Genomic DNA, 21,657 nt, shown 5'->3' on the forward strand with positions numbered 1-21,657 from the left:
CACATATTTATAGTGTTGGGATGTCAGAGGTGATGTCACCTCTGACATCCCGGTTATGATGTCGGAGCGACCCCTGGTTCCTTCGTAACAGATTGGTTGATTGATTGATTGATTGATTGATTGAGTAGTGTGTACTCAAATACAAATTTAAAAAATCACACCCGTGTTGGGTGTGTTCATTTCCAACTTGCATAGTAGGCCATTGCCCAACAGGCACCACTCTAGTTCATACAAATTATAAAATCACCACTTTCAAATGCTTCACATGCTATTTTTTCTATTCACTATTCGCTATTCAATATTATGCAGATTTGAAATAATTTGAGATTTCATTCCACCCCCGACCTGTGTAAAGAATGTGTTAAACACACTATCCCTCGTATTTTCTCTCAATGTGTCTAAGATCAATAGGGATCCACGTCAGCTTCATGAAATTATTTGGACTAAATGGATTTTGACCCTAATTGTGTCACTGATGCTTTCCAAACTATATATTTCTTTCTTCCAGAGATATGTAGCTCTATTTGCCATGCATTGCAAGTTCATTATTTACTCTAAATTAACCCATTTTGTGCGGTAACCCTTTTTGGTGTTCACATTATGTCATGCTTTAGCTATTGAAAAATAGCAGATCTACAAGCTTGTAGGTCTGCTATTTTTGAAAAATCGAAGAACGACTGACAGGATGTAGAAGACATTTTTAGAATCTGATCTCAGGTCAAAATTGATTAAAAAGTGCTATGAGCCATATAAGTCTCCCAAGACAGAAAATCTATAAATTGAGCAATTTATAGACTGACTGATTAATCTCCACTACGCTACGCTATGATATAATTTTCAAAGTATGTATCTGTCCCCACAGATGCAGGAACATCACATATCCTTCAAATCTTCCTCAAGTGAGCATCGTCTTCATCTTTGTGAACGAGGCCTTGTCGGTCATCCTGCGGTCTATTCACTCGGCCATGAGCAGAACGCCTTCTCATCTTCTCAAAGAGATCGTCCTTGTAGACGACAACAGCAACAACGGTGAGAAAACAAGCAATGTGTTGTGAGCCTTGTACAGTAGATCTATTTTTGCCGATCAGAATAAGGACACTTGCGTTTGTGTGGTTAAAATGTGCAACAACACAGAGTATACTGTACATGTAGGACTGCTTGATTGATTGAAATATTTATTAACAGTTTGCAGAATTACAGTTACATTTCAAGCACAAACTCAATACAAAGACTGTTAACTGTGAGTGGACGACCCAATTACGCATTACACTTGTTTACAAGAGGGTCCACCATGTTCAATTCATCAAAACATTTAGAGACGTACAAATAGACACTTCTATATAGTTACAGAACAGAACAGGAATTCATCATAAAGGAAGCAAAAAGGGAAAATAAACATATACAGTGAGGGGAAAAAGGTGTGGGTGGTGGGGGGGGGATTCAGATTTTACAGGGGACAGTTTTGAATTGCAGTGGTCCGTAGGTGCCCTTTGAGAGCGGTTTTGAAGGAGTCAAGGGATTCACATGTCTTAATGACTGTTGGTAGGGCGTTCCACATTTTGGTGGCATAGGAGCGAAAATAATTTAGTCCCTTGTTTGTGCCGAATCTGGGTTGTACATGGTTCGTTGCACTCCCCACTGGTGTTGTGGGTGTGGACTTCGTTTACATTAAGGAAGTATCTAGACAGGTACATGGGTATCATGGTGGTGTATCGAATCTTGTGGACCAGACCCATTGCAAGATGCTGTACTCTGTCGTGTCTGAACGTGTATTCTATAATAAAGTGTTGTATAGTACAGTAGGTGGTCCGTGGTACAGCTCACATCTCATTCTGCTCCGAGCATATGGCACACCAGTGGGATTTGTCATGGTGGATGAGGCACTGCCTTCAGCCTATACTGTATGTCTGAGTGGTAATCTCAACGTTCTCAGTAATTACTGCACCGCTCTTTGTCTACCGTACTTCCTTTCCACTGTCTGTACTATAAGTCTTTCATGTTATTAATTAGCAGTTGTGCTCATTGCATCTGAATTATACCGTTAGAAGAAAAATACTAATTAGTGGGACAGACAGAGACAGTGCATCTGCCTGGAGAGGTGGACGAGCATTCAGCGAGGTAATGAAGTGCTTGCACATATCTCATGATCCCTAATGATTACAGCCCATTTGACAGGGCGTAGCCTAAACACCGCATAGGGCTAGAAGGCATCCGGCTTATGCTCTGAACTTTGTATGGCTGTGCTTTGTTAACTCGGTGCTGTGCTATTAATCCATTTTGTGCCGGAACCCCTTTTGGTGTTTTAAAAATTATGTTATAATTTAGCTATTGAAAAATAGCAGATCTACAAGCTCATAGCGCGCCACCGAGTGGCGCGCTACGAGCTTGTAGGTCTGCTATTTTTGAAAAATCGTTAAAATGAGGCCCAAATCATTGAATATATATTTCAGAGTGAACATTTTTAACTAAAATATTGGCTTCTGGGGGATCCCTGGAACAACATATTTTGAGATGGGGGGTCCGTGGCCCAATAGAGATAATTCTGGGGGTCTTTGACATTGACCACTGACATAGAAACATGTTTTTTCTTTTCTGATTTGTTTTAGGATTTAGAAGCATTTCTTTTAATCGACCTCAGTCCAAAATGGGTTAATGAGGAAATGGTTGGCTTCCAGTTGGTAGTAATGGCTACTGCCACCCCTGCTGCTACATCCCTGATGTCTGATAAGAGTTGACGTCAGCTGTGAAAAGAAGCCTATACATTAAAGTTAGAGTAAATACTTAAATAAAATACCTTTTCATGACAGCAAGCCGAGCCCATGTAAAAAGCCTGTGTCAATGTTGAGGCAAAGCACTGTAGACTACTGTGGTTCTTGTAAACAAGGAAACTGGAAGTTAGAGGTGAACAAACATGAATAATCGAGGTCCTCAGAATAGGTAAGGTTTATCATGAAAAAATATTCGTAGTGAAATAATCTATACAAAATACAATACAGCATATATGTATCAGCATCATTATCTCTGAAAGGAATCATGTTCCATGGCTGTGTAAGCTCAGTGAGCTGTAAGAACAGCTCATGCCACTATTGTGTTACGGTGCCATATTACCCAGAAAGCTGAGACGTGATGCCGCATCTAAAGTTACCATGCATGTTTTCGCATTGTATATGCCTCTTGCCGTCACTGTTTTTGCTTTGCCTGTTTGTCTTACTGCTTGTGTATGCTACTCTGGTTGTTGTGTTGCCTAATGTGGTATAGTCTGCCCGATGCTTTTGTTCTAGACGGTATATGATTTATGTAATGCTTGTTGTCATGATGTAGTATTGCTTGTTAATCTAGACGGTATATGATTTTTTATGTAATGCTTGTTGTCATGATGTAGTATTGCTTTTGGAACTCTTTGGATGTGTGCTCTGCTGCTGCCTTCTGTCTTTTTACTTTTTGCTTTTCGCTTTTGACATTTCATTTATTTTAGCCTTTATCCCTTCCCCTCAAGAGCCTTTTGATTATTTTCAGGCCAGCCAGTTTTTAATGACTTGCCTGGTTTAAACAAAGGTTAAACAATAAAAAAGTAATAAGGGGAAAGAAAAAGACCATTCAAAAAGTGAGCGGAGGAAAATGCTAAAAGGTTACTCCCTCGTTTACAAGCTCAAGTGGGTGATCATATCGTCTCAGATTGGTATCACATCATTGTAAGGCAGGGAGAAAAGAATCCCTTTAGCTGCTCCGGGGACCCAAGTCACACTTTGACATTTTGCTAATGACACTTCAATCTGTTTGCCTCAGGACTGTCAGAAGGCCTTCTGGTAGCTAGGAATCTTTTTATTACCATGATTGGAAATATTATCTATCCATCCATCTATTGACTGTCACAGTCAGCCACTGCTCTGGTCCAGAGGTTGTTTAATCCATTTAAGGCGGGAACCCCTTCTGGTGTTTTAAGCATTATGTTACACTTTAGGTATTGAAAAATAGCACATCTACAAGCTCATAGCGCGCCACCGAGTGGCGCGCTATGAGCTTGTAAGTCGTGAAAATGTGGCGCAAATCTTTGAATATATATTTCAGAGCGAACATTTTTAACTAAAATATTGACTTCTGGGGGGGGGGGGGTCCCTGGAACTACATATTTTGAGATGGGGGTCCGTGGCCCAATAGAAATTCTGGGGGTCCTTGAGCACCACTGACATAGAAACATGGGTTTTTCAGATTTTTTTTTAGGATTTTGAAGCCTTTTTTTTAAATCGACTTCAGTCCAAAATGGGTTAAGGCATCCTTCCATGCGGCTAACCTCCCAGACATCTGAGGGGTTAGAAATAGTCATCTGCCGTACTGCCAGAGTTCACCCCCAAAAGGACATTAGCATGCATGAGACAATCTAACCACCGAGGGAAAAGGAGAGAAAATTGACCTAGCTGATTCCTCCTTAATTGGAAGATGTCCCTGGAGCAGTGACATGCATGACTGTTGGGCTGTGACAGGGCAGGGGCACATGTGTTAGACAGACTGTCGCACCATTCAGAATTTCATAACTCAAGTTGAACGGAAAAGTCTTGTCTGTGCCATGCTTTGGAGACAATGAAAATGTGGAGGTTCTTCCTTTACTGTACAGTAGAAGCATTGTCATTCCTCAGTTGAACCTCTGTCTCACTCAGGAGGCACATCCACCAGTGGCATTCTGACAATCAGGCTCAAGAGTATAGAGCGTGGCAGTCCTGCCCTCTTTCATGACGACGCCAGGCCCAGGAAATTAATCCCAATGCATTTTTCCCATAGACATTTCAAAACGTATTTATTTAAAGACCTTTTAAGCGTCGTACGAAGCCAACTCGAGTCTTGACAAATCATGACAACAAACACAATATTTTGGACCAAACAAATAATTACAAAGAAGAAAAACAACAAAAAAGTGTCTTTCTAATTCTTTGTTTGGCCCGAAAAATTGTGTTTATTGTCATGATTTGTCACGACAAAAGTTGGCTTTGTCTGCGGCGTAACATCTTTAAATAAATACTTTCTGAAAAGTCTATGAGGAAAATTAACGGGGATTTCTTTTCCGGGTCTCTCGAGGGGGCGGGACTGCGACGCTCTATTGAAGAGATAATAGTAGGAAGCCCAGATCACAGCTGCAGCGAACACACTGCAGCGTGCACAGATTGTCATTTAACAATAAGGAATGATGACTGCTGGTCCCACCCCACCCACTACCTCATGGATTATAAGATTTGCAGCTACTGTATAACAGTCAACAGATGTCACAAAGGACCTGTTTTGAATTTAGAAACGTAGACATGCACAAAATGGATCTCCATGTGTGCATTGAGTCACATACCATGCCTCATATCATATTACACAAATATTGATTACAGTACAGTCATTCTCAGAATTAAATTAACACTCAGGATTTTACATTATAAACTAAACCAAGTGACAAGTAAATAGCATCCAGCATTCTGTTGTTTATTTATTTTTGCTATTATTTCATGTTTTATATAATAATTATGAAGGGTAGCATGATTATCACTCACCCTCTACTACGTTGTCACTTTTTGCTACAAAAATATAAGAATGGTCCTTGTTTGTTCCTTGAATTGCATTCCAAAGCCTACTATCAATTAAATTAAATTTCCAACTGAGCTGCCTACAACACGATATAAGTCATAAAAGATTGATGTTCTTAGTCATCAGGCTTTCCAGGGGTAATGAAGCTGTGCTTTGTTATGATCTCGTTATGAAACATTACACTTCATCATTCTTACTTCCACATTTCACACTTCTGAATATTGTAATTATCTACATCTGTTGTGCAGTAGTATGCATTCATTGAAACTAAATGATATATGAATGGCTAGAAGTGGTGAAACTGGGTGCAGTACGTTGTTCAGACTAGTCATTGGTCCGACAAATGACAACCCACGTCATCTTCTAACCTAACCATAACCGCAAGCCAGGGCCAGACCAGCCCACCACAACCAGCGCACAGATAGCAGAAACTCTACCGCCCGCTCCGTCGAGGCACACACAAACAAACAAGCCCTAATAATACCACCACTTTTACAGAACAACATAAATGATACAAACCAACACAACCCTTTGTAGAGGGTTTATTTGTCACTCACTGATACAGATACAGTGAAATTATCATGATGGCAGAATGGCAGCACGCCCGGACCTTTCCTGGTGGCCTGCCGCCTATTGGCCTGCCTTTTTAAATCATGGCGGCCCCCTACAGTCGCGGCCCACCGGGAATATGCCCGGTATGACCTGTGGCCAGTCCAACCCTGCTGCAAGCACGGGAGCAGACGCTAGTCCGACATGCAGACGCTATGTCGGACTAATGCCCTGCGTCTGAATTACATGCGGTCCCCGTGAAACTTCACCAGCAGGCTGGAAAGTCTTCCTGTACCTGGAGATACGAGAGCTAGGTTTTATCTTCCAAACAGGGTAGTGTGAATCATCCGTCTGCTCTGATCAATCTCTGTAGAGAAGGGGAAAAAAATTAAACATTTGTACTTGTTACAGGTCTGTTCCTAGTGGATTGATGAAGGACACTCATTGCCCAAGGATAAGCTTGGTCAAACAGAGGAAATAGAACAAATCAAGAGTGAGTGTGTGTGTGTGTGTGTGTGTGTGTGTGTGTGTGTGTGTGTGTGTGTGTGTGTGTGTGTGTGTGTGTGTGTGTGTGTGTGTGTGTGTGTGTGTGTGTGTGTGTGTGTGTGTGTGTGTGTGTGTGTGTGTGTGTGTGTGTGTGTGTCTGCCTGTGTGTGTGCGTGTGCGTGCGTGCGTACGTACGTGCTTGCGTACGTACGTGCGTGCGTGCTTGTGTGCGCTTGTGTGTGCGTGTGCTCATTGTTTCAGTCCGAGCGGTAACTGTCCCAACGTACAGTAGACATCTCATAGACATCAGGTGAATTATACTGTATTGAAAATGTCAACTGGACAGAACCTAATACTCAGCGGCACTATAAGCCTTTAATATGCTAATAAACAGTCTAATATAATGATAATAACTATTGAATCTGACAGTAACACAATTATGATTGACAAAAAAAACCTAAAATGTAATTAACGATGTAGCAATATAACTGTATTTAATCATTAATAACATAATAATGTCAGCCATAAGAGGGCAGTTTGTTACTGCCTGGTGTGACGAAGAGACTATAAGAATGTCTATTATAAGACATTATAATAGATACAGTATCTCCACTCGGCTTATATATAATCCATCATAACCAAAGTAAAATGTTACTAGATTATTGCTGTGTTTTGCTGACTTTTATGGATTTTGCTGTTTCTGTATGGTGGGTTTTATGAGACTTGATTGATGGGCTGTCAGATATAAACAGGTAGGGGGGGTTCAGATCCATTTACGCTCGACAGGGAAAGCAGAGTCAAAGGTGTTTTATAAAAGACAAGACGAGGCAATTTTATTTATAGGAAAGGGTGTGATGAAACCTCCCACACAGCTTCACCACTACAGTCTACACTCAGCTTGTAGATCAGCAATCTTTTGCTATATTTGAATTGGAATCCTGAAAAGTAACCTTTTTATTGAATTTCAAATGCATTTAGTTATAGTTATACCGGTAGTTAACTTTATGTTAACTGTTAACTGTTAACATAACTACATGAACTGTTAACATAACTACATTGGACACAAAAAGAAAATAACATTTTAATATAATATAGTATTAATAGTAATTTAATACTAGTAGTCATGAAGTAATTAAAGCGCGTTTGGAATTGTAACAGCTGAAATCAATCAGTATTCTGATATTAACATGCGGGCCGCATTAAGTAAGGTGGGGGTCGCATGTGGGCCCCGGGCCGCCAGTTGCCCACCCCATGGTCTACAGTGTAGTACAGTAAGAGTATTGTTTTGTAATCATGGTTTTGTGAAGCACCTGGCTGACTTTGCTGGCATGTTGTACGTGACTCTGAATTGAGTCACGTACAAGTGTGTATAAAACTATAATACTCCTCGAAATGAATGGTAGGCTACCGCACGCTTTCATTATGGACATCTGTCTTCCAGGATTCGGTGATTCACTGAGATTCATTGAAATTATGCTGCAAGAGAGAGCCAGGCAATTCCAAGCATCATTATAAAGATGATTTTTTTTTTTTTTTAATCGCCTAAAGAAATATATTCAATACATTTTTTACTATGCAACAGTGATGAAGCGTACAATACACAGAGTTGGCCACGCTCCAAAGCTAACAGTTGCCAGTGTTGGAGGGTGGGATGTGTTGGAGGGTGGGATGTGTGGGTGAGGGTGGGATGTGTTGGAGGGTGGGATGTGTTGGAGGGTGGGATGTGTTGGAGGGTGGGATGTGTGGGTGAGGATGGGATGTGTGGGTGAGGGTGGGATGTGTGGGTGAGGGTGGGATGTGTGGGTGAGGGTGGGATGTGTGGGTGAGGATGGGATGTGTGGGTGAGGGTGGGATGTGTGGGTGAGGGTGGGATGTGTTCGAGGTGGGATGTGTTCGAGGTGGGATGTGTGTAAAATACATTTTAGTCGACTAAATCACCTGTAGATTTAGTCGACTAAAGTCTTATGACATTTAGTCGACTAAAACTAGACTAACACTAACACATTCCCTGTGACAAAAGCTAAGTGAAAACTATTCAAGAGACTATGACTAAAACTAAAATAGAAATTTGCTGCCAAAAACAACACTGCCTGGGAGAAATGGCGTGAAGTGAACCTCCCTGCATGATGTCACACTCTCCTATGGTGACGTTCCTTAGCCGTCGGGTGAAAAGAAGCAGCATGGCGACTCCATCCATGTGCACATGATGGAGGCGTGTGGTTATCTACTTACTGTACGGTACTCTCAGAAAACAGCAGTCGGGGGCTTGGCAGCAGCAGCATGAAGGGCCACTCGTGTTTTGAACATAATAGGGGCTGAGTCGTCATTATTGCAATATCCCCTTATGTACAGCAAGACCCTGCATGGAATGCTGGAAAGCTGACTCAAGCTGCTTCTTGTTTGGTTCAGCGATCGAAGCATTGGACCATGAGTATACTTTGACCTCCTATAGCTGCAGTAATGTAATAATAATAATAATAATATAGTTATATAGAGGTATAGCAGTCGAAAGGTCCTGTGGGAGGAAAAGAGCGCTTCTAAGCAGCTATTTCTCACTTACTCACCTGTTCCTCTCACCGTGAGAGGAATAGGTGACCTCGTGAGAGTCTCACGAGGTGTCTAGAAAAACCTGGTAATGTTTCATGTCCTACTGTATCAGTAATGCTTGCGTGTGCGTGCGTGTGTGTGTGTGTGTGTGTGTGTGTGTGTGTGTGTGTGTGTGTGTGTGCACGCGTGTGCGTGCGTGCGTGCGCTTTTGTTCTTTTGTGTACAGATGAGCTGAAGGACAAGCTCCAGGACTTTATTTCAGAAACGAACCACCAGCGACCAGGTTTTATTAAGTTGGTGCGTCATAACAAGCAGGAAGGCCTTATCCGCTCTCGGGTGAGTGGGTGGAGGGCCGCCACCGCGCCAGTCGTCGCCCTGTTTGATGCCCATGTGGAGTTCAACGTAGGCTGGTGAGTCACTCACACACACACACACACACACACACACACTGATGACTTTCACTCTGCCACATTTGAAATAGAAATATTGTACTTTTGAGTCCACTACATTTCTAGAAAGGGACTCTTGGGACCAAATGTTCGGTAATTAAAAAATAATAATAATAATAATAATTAAAAAAAAAATTGTAAATAGCAGAGCTACAAGCTCAGAGCGACACATTGTGAGCATGTAGATGTCTGCTATTTTCAATGTACTTTATAATTTCTACTTTTGAATCCTTGAGTATACACACACACACACATACACAGTACACACACACACACACACACACACACACACACACACAGTCACACACACACACACACACACACACACACACACACACACACACACACACACACACACATACACAGTACACACACACACACACACACACACACACACACACACACAAACAAAAACACACACACACACACACACACACACACACACACACACACACACACAAACACAAAGATATAAATACTGTAGGCATACTGTAGGCAACCTATAGGTGATTGCCTAAGGTGCCACCAGCAGGGGGAGCATCGATTAGGCAATACAAAATAATCTAAGTTGTTTGGGCAATTCAATCTATATGTATTTCTTGTATTATTATAAGATTTTAATAAATAACATGCACGTTAAGATTTAAAAATAATTTGAGAGTGAGAAAATGGCGAGAGACAGTGAAGATTACTTTTAACCCATTTTGGTGGTTACATACATTGTTATAATTTAGCTATTGAAAAATAGCAGATCTACAAGCTCATAGCGAGCCACCGAGTGTCGCGCTATGAACTTGTAGGTCTGCTATTTTAGATATATTTTTTTAAATGTGCCTCAAATCTTTCCGAAAATTGTCATGATTTAGAAAACTTTTTTTATTTTTTATTTCAACGTCAGGCCTGAATGGGTTAAGTTGGAGACAGACGACTGCGCGCAAGCACACACGTGCGCGGGAGCACACGCAGCACACACACACCAATGTGTGCGCGTGCACACATTGTGCACACATTAGCGTGTCTGCCTGGAGTCCAATCATTATTCTGCCAAACTTCTCTTACTTTACCAGATAATTGTGCACTCAACAGGCTGACCCAAATCCGTCAAGGGAATCTGAACAGCGTTCCAAACTCTGCTTTTGTTCACCTGCTGTGGAATTAAATCTCCCGTTTGCACAAATAGCATCACCTGGAATTCCTGTTCGTAAAAAAATCATACTTTTATGTAATCTGATCCAATTACCAGTAATGAGCACAAATCAATGTAGATCAGGGCTTTGAGCGTTATATATATAGCAGTTTCTCATAAATGTATTTAACAGCAGCAGCCTATATATCACATATTCCAAAACAGCACTTGTAAAAGTAATGAATGATCTGAGGGTGTCTGCTGACAAGAAACATGTATCCGTTCTCTTACTTCTAGATTTAACGGCTGCATTTGACACGATTGATCACTCAATTTTAATACAGCGTCTGGAGCACTGGATAGGCCTGTCTGGTACGGCCCTGTCCTGGTTTTCCTCCTACCTATCAAACAGAAGTTACTTTGTCAATCTAGCCGAGTTTGACTCAGACAAACACGACATCAGTTCTGGTATTCCACAGGGCTCGATTCTTGGCCCTCTGCTTTTCTCCTTGTACATACTGCCACTGGGCGAACTCATTGCCAATCACGGAGTCAATTTTCATTTCTATGCTGATGATACCCAATTATATCTATCTGTGGCTCCAGATGATCCCTGTGCTTTAGACCCGCTGCTTACCTGTCTGTCTAGCATCAAATGTTGGATGAGTGAGAACTTTCTCAAGCTAAATGAGGACAAGACAGAAGTTCTCATAATCGGCTCTAGTGAGCAGAAATAATCAATATTAAGCAGACTTGGCAACCTGACTGTAGACAGTAACAGTACAGTAAAGAAGCTGGGGGTTATTATTGATTCCGAATTGAATTTTAATTCACACATTAATCATGTTACCAAGATTGCCTTTTTTCACCTTAGAAATATTGCACGAATCAGAGCCTATGTGTCCTTGGACGATGCAAAAACGCTAATCCACGCCTTTGTTTTCTCTCGGCTTGATTACTGCAATGCACTTTTTTCAGGACTGCCTAAGAAAACAACTGACAGATTACAACTTGTCCAAAATGCAGCAGCCAGAGTTTTAACTAGAACTAAGATGAGAGAACATATTACTCCAGTTTTGGCATCACTGCACTGGCTTCCGGTTGTTTTTAGGATTGATTTTAAAATTATTTTACTTGTCTATAAAGCCCTCAATGGTCTCGCACCTTCCTACCTACATGACTGCTTGCCTAAATATGTCCCAAACCGCCCGCTAAGGTCTTCCACTGCTGGCCTGCTCGCTTTGCCTAAAAAAATGGCAACTAAAAAATACGGGGAAGCAGCTTTTTGCTTCTACGGGCCATCGGCATGGAACAAGCTCCCTCTGTACCTTCGTCAGGCAGCCTCTGTAGACATTTTTAAAGCTCAGCTCAAGACCCACTTCTACAACATTGCCTTTAAGTGATCTTATATTTTTTGTTATTCATGTCCTCACTGTATTGCATTACTGCTTGTTTTTGAATGTCTTTTATGCTTTGCTTTTATTTTATTCTCCATTGTTCTGTAAAGCACTTTGAGCTGCATTTGATGTCATGAAAGGTGCTATACAAATAAAGTTTTATTATTATTATTATTATATATACCGTATTGTGCCAAATATAAGACAACCTTTTATTCCAGTAAAAAAAATATAAATGGGGTCGTGTTTATAATCAGTTGCCTTATATTCCGGTCGATACGGTAATATTTACTTGCTGTGTGTAGTTGAATAAAAATCAAATTATCCACCGTGGACTGCTCTGAAAGGGGACTTTGATTTCATCTGCCAATCATGTCCCTGAATGTGCAGACGGACACACAAAGAATAACCCTTTTGGCAACCCGGGGCCGTTTTCCCTTTGAAAGCCATTTGATTGAAACAGACATTTTTCATTTCTCTCGCTAATCTGAGACTATACTGCAAACATTTCAGTTTTATTTCAATGCACAATACATTAACCCATTTTGGTGTTAGCATTATGTTATGCTTTAGCTATTGAAAAATAGCAGATCTACAAGCTCATAGCGCGCCACTGAGTGGCACACTACGAGCTTGTAGGTCTGCTATTTTTTGAAGAATCGTGAAAAGTGACATGAAAAGTGTTTGAGAACGACTGACATAGAAAAACAGCTTTTTCAAGAAAACAGTCAGGATTTAGAAGACATTTTGCAGAATCGTTCCCAGGTCAAAATGGGTTAATAATAGAAATGCATTGGCATTGTGTGCTCCAGTGCATTTACATAAACGTGTTCACAAAGGTGACGGTTAGATAAATGCATCATATCATAACTGAATACTTCTAAATGTCTGTTTGAAAAGCTGAACCAATAGATAAATGCATCATATCATAACTGAATACTTCTAAATGTCTGTTTGAAGGGGAGATAAATGCATCATATTATAACTGAATACTTCTAAATGTCTGTTTGAAGGGGAGATAAATGCATCATATCATAACTGAATACTTCTAAATGTCTGTTTGAAGGGCTGAACCAATAGATAAATGCATCATATCATAACTGAATACTTCTAAATGTCTGTTTGAAGGGGAGATAAATGCATCATATCATAACTGAATACTTCTAAATGTCTGTTTGAAGGGCTGAACCAATAGATAAATGCATCATATTATAACTGAATACTTATAAATGTCTGTTTGAAGGGCTGAATACTTCTAAATGTCTGTTTGAAGGGCTGAACCAATAGATAAATGCATCATATTATAACTGAATACTTCTAAATGTCTGTTTGAAGGGCTGAACCAATAGATAAATGCATCATATCATAACTGAATACTTCTAAATGTCTGTTTGAAGGGCTGAACCAATAGATAAATGCATCATATCATAACTGAATACTTCTAAATGTCTGTTTGAATACCTTTAAATGTCTGTTTGAATACCTTTAAATGTCTGTTTGAATACCTCTAAATGTCTGTTTGAATACCTTTAAATGTCTGTTTGAATACCTTTAAATGTCTGTTTGAAGGGCGGAACCGATTCTAACGAGGATAAAAGAGGACAGGACACGCATAATCTCCCCGTCGTTTGATAACATCAAATATGACACGTTTGAGATTGAAGAGTATCCACTGTCTGCCCAGGGCTTCGACTGGGAGCTGTGGTGTCGCTACCTCAATCCGCCCAAGTCCTGGTGGCACAAGAGCAACAACAGCGCCCCCATCAGGTACGTACGTGTCACAGTGACTTGATATAATCTCTCGTGATGTTTATTTAGTTGTGTAAGGGCTCCCATCAGGTAACGCATCAAAATAACTCGATATAATCTGTTTATTTAGTTGTGTAAGGGCTCCCATCAGGTAACGCATCACAATAACTCAATATAATCTGTTTATTTAGTTGTGTAAGGATTTGAAATCCAAGCTCTTTAGGGAAATAATCTGTCACGAACCGTATTGTCATGAAATATAATCTGTATACTGTGTATACTTTTATTATGTAGTGATGCCCTAGTGTTTCCTGTTCTGCCTAGTTGTGTTTGCCTGTCTTGTCTCACCTCCCTGTGATTACTATAGTTTTCTCCACCTGTGTCCTGTTAGTCTCCCAGCCAATCCCTGTGTTGATTGTTAGTTCTGTTCACCTGTGTATTGTGATCATAGAGTATATATGAATAGAGACGGCACCCAGAGGAAACCCTGAGGTGAAATGGACATAGTGGCCAAATGAAGGTATTGCAGCGTGGACCCAAACACATGAACGCTATCATTGTGCACGTTCACGACGGCAGCACGTTCGTGCGCGTTCGTGCACGTTCAACGGCAGCGCGTTCATGGGTTTGGGGCCAAACAATCCCAGAATGCACTCTGTTCCTACCCGGGAGGAGTGAAATCGCCTCATGCGCTTTTGAGCAACTTAATGCAAGTGGATGGAAGGAGAACTCGGGTGCCATCTCTATTCATATATAAGATTGTGATCCCTGTGTCTACTTAAACCCTCAGTTCCTTTTGTTCCCGGCTGGACTATAGATGTTGTTATGGTGTTCTGTTCCCGTTATGTTCACCTAGTGTTTTCAGGTATAATAATTTAATTTGACGTTCTCTGCTCCTGCCTGTCTGCTCAGCATTTTGGGTCCTATATTACTTGTCTTGAGTCGCACCGTGACAGTACTGTCTAAAACTGGTAATCACAAGGAGGTAAGACAAGACAGGCAAACACAACTGTAGGGAAAACAGGAAACACTAGGACGTCACTAAAACAGTAAAAGTGTGCAACAGACTGATATCGTGACAGCATCACAATAACTTGATATAATCTCTCGTGATGTTTATTTGGTTGTGTAAGGATTTGAAATCCAAGCTCTTTAGGGAAATAATCTCTTCCTGTCTTGGTCCAAATTCTTTCACGTTCGACTGGTAGTCGTTTTTTTTTTCCCCACATATTTTCATGTGGAAAAAATATACTATATATATCCCATTTTAGGCGGGAACCCGTTTTGGTGTTAGCATTACGTTATGCTTTAGCTATTTAAAAATAGCAGCTACGAGCTTGTAGGTCTGCTATTTTTGAAAAATCGAAGAACGACTGACATAGAAACATAGTTTTTTCAGAAAACTGTCATTTTCAAACAGACATTTTTAGAATCTGATCTCAGGTCAGAATGGGATATATACTTATATACTATACAATGTGCTACTACAAATATTACTTGTACAGTGAGCAATACCAAATAGATTGTCCATTTCCATCCCCTGTGATCCCCCAGGAGCCCTGCCCTGATTGGTTGCTTTGTGGTGGATAGGCTGTACTTTGAGGAGATTGGTCTGCTGGACGAAGGGATGGAAGTCTACGGAGGAGAGAACGTAGAGCTGGGTGTCAGGGTGAGTAATGGTGTCACTCCCTCTGGCCTACGGGATACTCCCTCTGGCCTATGGGAGGCCATCGTTCATAATGGTGTCACTCCCTCTGGCCTATGGGAGTAAGTAATGGTGTCACTCCCTCTGGCCTATGGGAGGCCATCGTTCATTCAGGTAATCGCTAGACAGTGCATTCACACAGGCGCAACATTTTCATTAAAGCGGTATTTTACACACACACACACACACACTCACACACACACACACACACACACACATATCGCATCGTATAAGCATCCTGTGTCTTTACAGTGGCTTTACAGTCGCATCGGCAGGTCAGGTTGTGGCCTCCTGGTGGCGCTATAATAGGCCAATGTAAAAACGGTGCCATTTCTTCTCACGCCTTGGATGGCAATTGGATGATTTGAGGCATCTTGTTCCAAAAATGTGCTTTGCAAAAATCCACCTGTTGATGGCGCTATAACAGTCCAATGTGAAAAGGGTGGGATATATTCCTCAGCTTAGTAGGAAAGTCTGTGAAAGATTTCACGTAAATTGCGTTGATGATTTGAGGCTTTTTGTTCAAAACGGGCCAATCCTGCAAACTTTGAAAGCCAATGTTAGCCAATTAGGATTCAATATGAAATATGGGACAGATCCGTCTTGAACACATGACTATAGAGATACTGTGTAACGGATTTTTGGACAGCATCTGGAAGAGTAATATCATAAAAATGTGTTTATCAAAAGTCGGCCTCCAGGTGGTGCTATAACAGGCCGTTCTGGAAAAGTTGTGGCAGAGGTTCATCGTTGGCATCCAGGGAGTGTGTGTTAACGGTGCCGGAGATTAGCTTTACACACAGACGGACGGACGCACGCACACACGGACTCACACACTGACGGAGTGCAAAACATACTCTCTCCCCATGCCTTCGTAACCTGACGCTGCCAGATCCAAGAAGCTTGCTACACAAATTAGTTTCACAGCTTATTGGGATCTGGGATCGTGGAAGCAAATTCGATGACGGGGCTGTTCCTTTTTTTCAAGATACTTGGTAGATGATTGGATGGGACCGTCTGTCTATCACCGTGTGGGCGTGCAAACACAACCAATCATATTGACGTGTCTAGATAGCTTCACATCCGGTTTCGCACATATCCCGCCCTTAGCTCACGCTGATTGGTCCGGTACGGAACGGATTTTTGTCAGCTCAACTCCCTGAGAGATCCCAGATGAAGGCTGTGTTGGGGAACATGGTTACCCAATACCGCCCTCATCTGGCAGCGTCAGGTTAATGCCTTCGGCCTGGTGGAGACAATAATGACACTTACAATACTGCTGTTGGCAGCAATACCACCAAGAGTTGGGCCTCCCTTTCTTGTAGGTCTGCTATTTTTTTTAAATCGAAGAACGACTGACATAGAAACATAGCTTTTTCAGAAAACTGTCAGGATGTAGAATTGGTCAGAATTTATTGAAAGGATAGCCCCTTGAGATGCAGCATCTCATTTTAGAGGGGGTCCCGTATACAGGGAAAAACATTTACATACAGTACAGTGCAGTTACACAGATAGACCGTGCACAATAGACAATACAGACATGTACAGATACAGTTAGCTTGCTCATCCTCTCCCACCCACTCCCCCATCCCCCAACTCTTTTTGGACAGGCATATTGAGACTAGTACAGTACAGTGATTTGGAACAGGGGTCAGAAGTAAACAGCAGTACGTACGGGCAGTGTTAGTAGCATGAACAGGTTGTTTTGAGGTGTGAATACAGAGAAGTCCTGAAGCGGCCGGGAGAGGTCACAGATCTGAGAGAAAGGGGAAGGTTGTTCCAGTCAAATGGGGCTTTGTAATGGAATGACCTGCGTCCGGATACAGAGAATATTCTTCTGGGAATAGCAAAGTAGGGATGGTGAGTATTTCTAAGTGGGTATGGAGATGTATATAGTACCAGTGACTGTTTCAGGTATGGAGGGCAGTTGAGGTGCACACATTTGAATAGGAAGTGGTACCAGTGAAGTTGTCTTCTTGCCTTAGGCTGCAGCCAGTCAAGTGAACTGTATAAGGAACAGTGGTGTGTTTGGTATGGGCATCTCAGTACAAATCGGCATAGTGAGTTATTTAGTACATTTAGAGGTTTGAGAATGGTTTCTGAAGACATTTATAGAATCTGATCTCAGGTCAAAATGCGTTAAGGCCACTACAATATTGAGCAAAAGCCTAAAAAGGCCTATTTCTTGACAAAAGTCTTTAGCTGTGTCCTACGGCCACGAAGAGGGTTAGATGTCGTTATGACGACCAGCTATGTCTGGAGGTTACTATCTGCAGTGGCTGCACCCGGTACCAAAGAGACTATACGGTCATTTAGAGTCAAGTCGGGTCGAGTCAGTACCGTGCAGTGGAAAGGTGCCGTTACCTAGCATATTGAGTGCATTTGGGTCCCCTGAGGTCCCCTGAGAAATGTGTCGGGTACGTCCCACACAGGGGGGCAGTCAGACAGATATTTTGTGAAGCCACTAAGGAAATCGGGACTTCCTGAAAGTTCATATAATGGCCTGTTGTGGCGCTGTCATTGGCCCAAAAAAACCCATATCCCCATAGAGGTCCATGTATTTGGCCCAACTTCACCTAGACTGTATTACCTTAATAAACATGGTCATGAATACTTTCTTCTTCCAGTCACTAGTTTAAAGTCTCATTTATAATGTCATAATATTCTTTTTAGAAAAGTATGGTCCCATTTATTAAAAAAGTTGCGTATGTTCTGAGGGGCGTGGCTACCGTTACAGTCTATGAACGGGAGCCACCCCCCGTTCAGTCAAAATAAAAGCCAACGAAGAGTAAGGGGGAAGTCCCACCTCGTTGTCTGGGCCAGCCAATGGCCAGCTGGGCCCAAACGGAGCCAGCCAATGGCCAGCTGGGCCCAAACGGATCTAGAAATATGGCGACTTATACAGTGCAAGGAATTACAGGCTTCATTTTACGTCCATGTTAGACCCGGGGAACGCTTTGTCCATATTTTTTACAGTCTATGGTCCCACCCTGTACCAGTAGCCATTTCTCTAGCTCTCCAAAACTTTGCATTCAGTTCACTTCATTTGTACGTCGGTCAGCCTGCATTAGCTTTTGGACGGTCTGTGTGACCTCAGCTCAGGAGAGACACGATGAGCAGATGGGCCTGAGTAGAGAGAGAGGGGACAGGCCTCCCGTGGGAGAGCTAATGACCACTCTGTTACAGTACATCTGCTGTACAGAGCCTCAACAATACAGTTATTAACGGCTACAAAAGCAAGGGGAAAACAGCCACCCCCCTGGCCCCAGGCCCCCCACCCCACCCCTCCTCAGTCAACACTCACTATATCAGTGTCTGGGAGAAGGAAAGGGCGAGGGCTTTGCAACGAACGGGACTCTGGATGTGGAAAAATCCATCGTCACTAATGACAGCGATGTTATCATCAGTAACTCTTTAGGAAAAGAGGGGGAGATTACGCTCATAAGTCATTTCGGTTCCAGAAATGACTTGCTTTTAGGATTTCGGTGCCTGATAATAAGCCCCACTGATTGCTTTTCTGGTGAAAACATTGATGATCGTATCGCACACTAAATAAGGCACTGTCTCGCCTAACCCTGCGTATGAACAGTTTAACCCATTTTGGGCGGGAACCCCTGTTGGTGTTTTAAGCATTATGTTATACTTTAGCTATTGAAAAATAGCAGATCTACAAGCTCATAGCGCGCCACCGAGTGGCGCGCTACGAGCTTGTAGATCTGCTATTTTAGAAAAATCGTTAAAATGTGGTGCAAATCATTGAATATATATTTCAGAGTGAACATTTTTAACTAAAATATTTGCTTCTGGGGGGGTTCCATGGAACTACATATTTTGAGATGGGGGTCCGTGGCCCAATAGAGATAATTCTGGGGGTCCTTGACATGAAAAAGGGTTAGGATTTAGAAGCCTTTTTTTTAATCGACCGCAGTCCAAAATGGGTTAATTGACGATTCCTTTGGGTCTACATCTGTTTCTCCATATCTAAGTATAAAGTTCAGATGTCAGCGCTGCCCCATGCTGGTTACTGGCGTGGTGGCAGCAGTGGACTATAGGAGATGACCTTTCGTTTGGGGGGAGGGAAGTGTTAATGTTCTGTGGAGTGGAGTATTGGAGCTGGCTGTGAGTGATGATGAAACAAAAGAGGGACACACTGAGCTGACAACTGCAACACTGGAAGTGAGCTCAGACCCTGGGGAGCGTATTAGCAGCGCTGCAGACGGCCTGCAGCACGTTGGTCATGTCTCAAGACCACCTGCTGGGACACGTCTCTGGCTCAAAGCACATTGGAGAGGAGAATCTCAGCGGTCTCACACAAGGTCAACACAGTGCAGTGCAGATATTTATCCCATTTAGGGACGAAGCTGATTAAAAAAAGGTCTTCTAAATCCTAACAGTTTTTCCAAAAAAAGAATCACACCCATGTGAACTGAGTGGTGCAACTCCGTGTGGGTGGTTCCCGTAACTGCCAGACCCACAGGAACGCGCCATGTGCGCCGGCGAGCCGCCCCGCATCCGAAACGGTCGAGAAATGACAGAGTTACTGTGTGGGGGTCACCAAGGGTGATATATTCATATATTTGCAAAATGTATATTATTTAATTTGATTAAATAGCAGATCTACTGTACAAGCTCGTAGCGCGCCACAATAGCGCTACAGTACCGCTACACGGTATATATACACAATATATATATATATTCATATATTTGCAAAATGTATAATGATTTCATTTTATTAAATAGCAGTATCTACTGTACAAGCTCGTAGTGCGGCACTAAGTGGTGCGCTACAGTATCGGCTATTTTTGAATAGCTAAAGTATCTCAAATATAAAATGACACAGATGCTTTCCCGGTTGTAATGGGTTATCAAAGCCGGCAGTGAGACTTAGGAATATAAAGCCGATAGTATACGTAACTACTACAATATCTGATTCATGCAGAAGTAAGTAGGCTTGGGAACAAAGGAACCAACACCTGCTCAGAAACATATCTCTTGTTTACTTAGCTAGATGTACAAGTACATCCCCTGGACATGACAAGGAACTTACCCACAGTCCAACACTTTGCGTTGGATACCGTCTTTATAGTCTTCGGTATGACCTCGCCTGGGAATTATCCCCGTCCTCCCAACCCTCCAGTCTCAGCTTTGAGCTGGCTTTCTAATTTATGGTTCATTCGTAATAATACGTTTATCATCTTGTTTTTGGTTGCTTTGAACAGACCGACAGACAAACACAAACCCCCCCTTTCATGACGACGCCAGGCCCAGGAAATAGTTTCCAATGTATTTTTCCTCATAGACATTTCAAAACGTATTTATTTAAAGACCTTATAAGCGTCGTACAGAGCCAACTCTTGTCGTGACAAATCATAACAACAAACACAATATTTTGGACCAAACAAATAATTACAAAGTAGAAAAACAACAAAAAAAAGTGTTGTAACCTGCCATTTTCTCCTTCTGTCTAATTATTTGTTCAGCCCGAAATATTGTGTTTGTTGTCATGATTTGTCATGACAAGAGTTGGCTTTGTCCGCGGCGTTAAATAAATACTTTCTGAAATGCCTATGAGGAAAATGAACGGGGATTTATTTTCCGGGTCTCTCGAGGGGGCGGGACTGCGACGCTCTATACATATGAACTGAGGGGGATGCAGTAGACTTTCACTGTATTTGTATTCGCCTGAAAAGACCTTCAACCAAGATGATTCTCCATCAGAATTGAACACCCAGAGTAGAAAAGAATCTTTATAATATATACACACAGATCCATGCGCGCACGCACACACGCACACACAAACACACACACACACACGCACGCACGCACGCACACCACATTAAGGTATGTCGTGTTTGGAGAAGGCTGTTACGCAGTAACAAGCACACAAACGGTTTCAGTTCTTCTCAGGTGCTTTTACACCATGTACAGTATAAAGTACAGTATAAACGAGGTTATCCAGAGAGAATCACTTATTTCCTAACTGCAATGAGATTTTACTGTAACTTCAGGAATAATTTAAATTGATAGCTTCCATTAAATTGATGCATTACAGCCCCATTTTAACCTCTGGAGGACTCAGTAGTGAAA

At 41.9% G+C, this 21,657-nt stretch overlaps 1 protein-coding gene across 1 annotated transcript in view; it reads left to right on the forward strand.

The window, feature by feature from the left end:
• Positions 1–21,657, forward strand: part of galnt18b (UDP-N-acetyl-alpha-D-galactosamine:polypeptide N-acetylgalactosaminyltransferase 18b) — a 122,473-nt gene that overhangs the window by 67,640 nt on the left and 33,176 nt on the right. The window contains exons 3-6 of the mRNA XM_083759937.1: positions 863–1,029; positions 9,371–9,554; positions 13,686–13,883; positions 15,420–15,534. Coding sequence (XP_083616063.1) covers positions 863–1,029; positions 9,371–9,554; positions 13,686–13,883; positions 15,420–15,534 — 664 coding nt within the window. The remainder of the gene's footprint in view (positions 1–862; positions 1,030–9,370; positions 9,555–13,685; positions 13,884–15,419; positions 15,535–21,657) is intronic.

Source organism: Protomyctophum parallelum (assembly GCF_964188405.1).
Source record: "Protomyctophum parallelum genome assembly, chromosome: 2".
NCBI lineage: Eukaryota > Metazoa > Chordata > Actinopteri > Myctophiformes > Myctophidae > Protomyctophum > Protomyctophum parallelum.